This window comes from Poecilia reticulata, linkage group LG20, assembly GCF_000633615.1.
Source record: "Poecilia reticulata strain Guanapo linkage group LG20, Guppy_female_1.0+MT, whole genome shotgun sequence".
Taxonomy (NCBI): Eukaryota; Metazoa; Chordata; class Actinopteri; order Cyprinodontiformes; family Poeciliidae; genus Poecilia; species Poecilia reticulata.
This window is the reverse complement of record NC_024350.1, coordinates 1740461-1746460: the sequence shown is the minus strand read 5'-3', so window position 1 is coordinate 1746460 and position 6000 is coordinate 1740461. Positions and strand designations below refer to the sequence as shown.

The following is a 6000-nucleotide window of genomic DNA, read 5'->3' as shown; positions in this document are numbered from 1 at the left end:
TTCATTTTTCAGAGGGATACAAAGTGAGGGTATCATGATTTTAGCTACCAGTAGCAGGAGAACGGAGCTGCGCCAAGAAGCTAACAGAAGCTAACAAACACTGAATAGAAGAAGAGCTGCCATCGATAYAGTTGCAKCCAAGCATGATTTAATGTTACACAATACAGTTTTACCAAGTTGCTCAAAGTCTAAACTGGYATTGTTGTGCATTTAAGGTGTAAAGTTTACCTTCGACCAAATGCCCCCAAAGGCATCCCAGCGCCCCCCTTTTGTAAAAATGTCCCCCAGCCCCCTGGGGGGCGGTACCGCCCACATTGAGAGCCGCTACTTTACATCATAAAAATACCAAAATAAAAAGCCATAAAAGCAACAGTCAATATTTAAGAAACCAGAAATGCATGTTACAAGCGCTATCATCAGAATCATCAATACAATGTCCAATGTGATGCTCAATGTTCCATTTATTACGCAGCTTCAAAAGCAACTCTTAGCCGGTGGGTCTTGAGCCTTGATTTAAGGGAACTCAGTGTTTCGGCTGTTTTGAAGTTTTCTGGAAGTTTCTTCTAGATGTGTGGTGTGTAGAAGCTGAATGTGTCTGTTTTGTCTGGCAATATTCCAAAAAATGTGAGGCGGTGGTAATATAGGTTGTTAAATCCAGAAATGCTACCTTAGGCCACACACTATAGACTGTAAATAAAAAAATAAAAAGTAAGAAAAAGATTTTAGAAGGGCACTTTTTCTGTTCAGAAGAAAAAAGGACAGGTGCTCTAGCACCTCCTGGTGCCCCTCTGTCCCTAAAACTCAGTCAGATTGGTTGGAAACTGTTAACAATATTTTCCATCATAAAGCACTGACTGTAGACAAAACAACTCATTTTGGTATACTTTAGCTTTGGGTATCTGAGTAAATGAGACAAATGTAAATGTAGGCTATACTTTTCCGCTTTTTTGGGGGGATCTTCTTCAGGTTTTGTGCTTTATCAGAAGTAAATTGAGACATCCATCATATGCGTGTCATTTTTCATACATTGTGTGTCTAACGCTTATCCTGATGACATTCGTTCCAGAATCCAGGCCAAGACGCGGGAAATTCGGGAGCGGCAGGCGAAGGAGAGGGAATATGCCGAGATCCAAGACGTCGTCAGTCGCACCTTCAGCTCGGACGAGGAGCATACCTACGCTGGCATCGGGTCGCTGGGGTCATCTCAGGACAGCGGCAGCATCGACCCCTATGGCCACCACTACCACCTCCCTCAGAGCCCGCAGAGCCCTCGATCCCCTGTCAACCCACAGCTCAACGGACCCCCTCTGGAGGCGCTGTACGCCCAAGTCAACAAGCACCGCAACGGACGACCCGCAGCTCCCAACAGGTAAAGAACCCAATTCAGATCCCGCCGGTCATCCGAATGAGACCGACCAGCCTTGCTCCTCCGTAGCTTACTGATTTGCATCAGTCTGGGAGATTTACATCTCATCTATTATGCATAGACAGTGGTGTGAGTTCATTTGTTCACTTTTACTTGGCAAAGACGAGACACGGTTCACAGATCAACGCTGAATTTCACACAGCTTTTTATCACATGCTTTATCTACAGGGCATTCCCCAGAGCAGGCTGGTAAAATCCAGAAACAAAGTAAAAAGAACATCAGAATCCTATCAGTAATTCTTCATGTGGCGGAATATATTATCTAGCGTCGTCTCACTTTTTTTTCTTTTTTTTTTCATTTCGCCGGGATCACAGGTAATCTCCTTGGAGTCTCGTCGCACAGACACGTCTTTACCTTGAATGCATGTGCAGCCAACGGCTTCACCACGTCAATAAAATAATAAATCTATGGTTTATAAGGTTGCAACATCATAAAGTTGCTTTCCTGTTCCAATAGCAAATTACCCAATATTTTAAACTACCTGCTGCCAGTCGGCAGCCACTCGTTACACAGTTTGTAGGCTCAGAGGCTTCAGATCTCTGTTTTGCCTTTGCGCTGGAGGTAATCCAATCTGTTTGGAAGGCGCAGGAGAGATGAGTGTAATGTCGGGGAAAACTTTCTGCAACAGATGCTGTAGGGCTGCTTCAGGCAAATCGGTAAGTTGTGAAGTTGTCGGGTCATGTCAGGAAAGTTTTCCCAGAACATTCTTTACTGTAATTTAGTTTATTTTTTCCATTTTTACTAGAGGAAAACGAATTACCCTCGACCTTATAACATTCATTAGGTTTACTTCTTAAACCCTGATGCCCTTTTCTCTTTCTGAGTTGACGTAAGATGCGTTTATTGATGCTCATAGGGGGAGCATCAGTAGACCACTGGTCTACTGGTCTTTCCAACTTTTGGAGGACTGGATAATACCCACCTCCTGAGACTGACATGTGTCTTTGGCAGTGCAGTGACCTTTTCCTGCTGGGCGGTGGTTGGAATAGTGTGTTACTCTGTGTGTGTGACCAGGAAAGAGTACCTCAGGATAAGTTGCTGGGTGTTTTTTAGAGAATTTGAGGAGGAAGGATCTTCATCCTGTAACCCTGATGCGACAGTAAATATAGAATAACAAGGCCTTGTGTTCCTCCTGGAAGCCAGATCAATCCACATGGGGACTTACCTGGTATTTCATCAAAAGCCAAAGATCCGCATCCGCCATCTTCTCTGTACCAACTGTCAAACAACTGATTACAAATATGTAAAGAAAATACAATTATTGTCTTGATCTGAGCTTGTATTTCCAGTTCCTTTTCCTTTTCACCAAAATGTTCTTTTATGTTTTACAAACAAAACATCAGAGAAGTACATCATTCCACATCTCTCTTTGTTCTTTTGTAGTATCTTGTAGTATCTATGTTACATCTTTGTTCTTTTTTTCATGTCTTGCAAAAACAATAAAACTATAACCTTATAGCTTCATATAGATGATAATGTGAATGCAACAATAGCTACAAAGTTCAACGTATTTTATTAGGATTTTATGTGATAGACCTATAGAAAGTAGCATATAATTGTGAAGAGGAAGGAAATTGATGGTTTGGAAAATTATATGAAGAGCTTTTTAATTCAATTTAAGTCTGACATGTGTGCCCATCTTTGGCAACACTTGCCCATCTACCTACTGACAAAAAGGGGGTGAATATTTTAGCAACAAATTGTATTTCCCGTTTTACCTGTTTTGAAAGCATCTTAAATATCAGCCATTTGCAGCTTTATTTCCATATTAAAACTTAGCGTTTCATGTTAATTGTATGCAGAAGCTTCGCTTTGAGTATTGATTGCTGTATGTGGAGCTTATTTGCAGGAACGGGATTAACTTTTCTGAACGCAGCGATTTGATTTCAAATATGCACAACGTGTACGACACTTGGGTTTTCGTTTAGCACACCCTCTCGCTTTGCATATCTTATGTATGCCAGCCCAGCTGTGTGCCTGCCTGCAGTATTTGTCTGAAATACAATAATATCCTCTGCTTCATGGTTCCCTCTGTTTTTCCATTTACTTCTTTCAAAAAGGAGCCAGAAGCACATTCAGATTTAAAACTCCCGTCACTTGCCTATCATAACTAACGTAAACAGCAATTTGCATTTCTAAATGAATCTTCATGGAACTGTCGAGTTTAAAGCTCCCATAAAACAGAATTTGCAATTATTTCCGACCTTTTCAACACTCACGACAACAAACATGAGTTAACACTCATTCATATTTTTGTTGCAAACACTTTATTGCTTTTTGGAATCTGCAACAATAACATAATTTGTGCAGGTGAAGATATATAGAAAAGAGGTTTATGTCTTACTCAACAGAGCTGTAACATTACATGGAAATAATTATATCCCAACTAATTCAACTTAACTGTATTTACTGGTGTCTAAATGCAATTTGACTCCATGTTAACAGAGCTAATTTAAACTTTTAACCGACCTTAAGGTAACCAATTCAACTTATTTATTATTCACAACTTTTTTCTTATATGTACCAGAACTCTATTTTGATATATTCTTGTTTAATTTCCTAACATTTCAGAGAGTGAAGCCAGGATGACGGGCACAACTTGCTGCTTTGGCATATTAAATAATACTATATTACAAGGTATTTGTTTTGAGAGTAGATGCCCTCACAACTGCAATGGCCTCTCATGTCTGAGAAAGGATATGATTATTATTACTTCCATTAACTTTTTTTTGTATATCTGATGAAAATAGGCCTAAAACTTGCAGTTGGAGTTGAACTGCTGGGAAGACTGAAGCTAGCTCAAAGGGACCACATGGAATGTGGTGCGCTAAGAGACAAATTTGTAAGCTTAGCAATTTTAAGAACTAACTTCTCCCAATAATATTTGTTCCCATTAAATACCAACTGATATTTTTATGAAGTGTACACGTGTAGAATGGCCACCTAAAGTTTTGGGCCAGCTGGACATGCTAGCAATGCTACCAGCTAGCATTCCGCCAGCTAAATGACGAAGGGGTGGCCCACTGTTAAACCTAAATATGGATGCTGTGGTGAATATTTCAGTCAAAACATGAAGTTAAGACTACTGCCACCTATGAGCAAACACAACAAGTAGTTGCCATGGAAACTGAACTGGTTTCACTAAGCAAGTTGTGCGTCAATACAAAACCTAAGTATGGTTTAATCAGTTGGATGTGACGAATGAATCATCTTCATTAGTAGGTTCAGTAGGACTGTAGATTTTCTAGAAATATAAAATGGAAATGAAATACATTTAAATTGTTGTTAACATCTGCTATGTTTAAGCAAACCTGAAACTTTTACACACCGATCAGACGTAATATTGTGACCACTGGCAACTGAAGTGAGTTACACGGATTGTCTCATAATTAATTGCGTCTGTCAGTGGGGAGGTTATATTTGGCAGCAAGTGAACATTTTGATTTAAGTGAGTTTGACTGTTGTCAGATTTTTATTTGCTTGAAAGCCTGGTCAGAGCATCTCCCGATACTGCAGACCCAGTGGTGTGTTCAGTCTCTGCAGTTATAAGCATATATGAAAAGCGGAAGGCAGTTCCCTCCATTAATGCTTGATTGGTGTATATTTTCAAGGTTAAAACAGTTTGAGTGCCATGGTAAGCTAATTGGCACCACACCGTTTCAGCTTGTTAGTCACAAGTCTGACTCTATCAGGTAGTTGGTAATTTGTTAGATAAGGTAAATTTCCCATTTCTGCAAGTGCCCTAACACTTTTGCTTGGAATCTTCAACTCATTTATGCCCCAGGTGTTTGTACATGCATGCGCATTCACTTAATGCCTTAATAAAAGCACTCGGCCATGACTCTGCGATGCTTGGTAAGCTGCTCTGTTGTTTATCCACTAAATTTCACAGAGAGAGAGAGGCTGCAGCTGGATAAATAACCTCTGTAGGCACCCCACCTCCCCCCTAATAGACCTTTGGTAATGGAGCCCTAATGGGAAGGTCACTATGACTGTAAAGCCAGAGTGAGTCAGACCTGAGCCAATAAACCACCGGGAGATACGAGGACCCCTGCTTGGTGTGGGCGTTCAGAGATACTGCCCACTCTGCCATATCGAGTTTTACAGTTCCTCTGTGGGATCACGCTACAACAAGAGCTCATTTGACAATTTATTGCTGTGTTATTAGAACTGGCAGCTCTGGTGGTGTTTTGACAGTGCTGTCAGAATCAGTAAAACTGAGGGGTACCGGTGGAAACCGAGGATTTGTTTGTGCACGGTGTTGTCAAGACCTTATATAAAACCAAAAGGTAAATATTGCGTTTCACCTCAATGTCTGAAGCATCGATTCTGCTCTGTTTATCATGAAGTTTACATGAAAGCAAACCAGGCCTGTACGTCTGAGCACATTGTTTTCTTTTTAGATTGGTTTGTTTCACCTTATAAAAAATAAGAGGCAGACATCTAAAAATGGAATGACCTCATTTCTCGACAGGCATCTGACAAGTCAACCCCTCCATCTGCCCGGGGACTGTGCGGTTTGGGTGACTGGAGTCGGTGCTGCCTTTTAGAACGACGTTGTGACAGGTTGCAA

General features: G+C 40.8%; 1 protein-coding gene across 2 annotated transcripts in view; it reads left to right on the top strand.

Moving 5' to 3' along the window:
- LOC103482325 (partitioning defective 3 homolog) overlaps positions 1-6000 on the top strand; it is a 384595-nt gene that overhangs the window by 290696 nt on the left and 87899 nt on the right. For both annotated transcript variants that reach the window (XM_008438421.2, XM_017301982.1), the window contains exon 21: positions 1067-1369. In XM_008438421.2, the coding sequence (XP_008436643.1) occupies positions 1067-1369 (303 nt within the window). The remainder of the gene's footprint in view (positions 1-1066; positions 1370-6000) is intronic.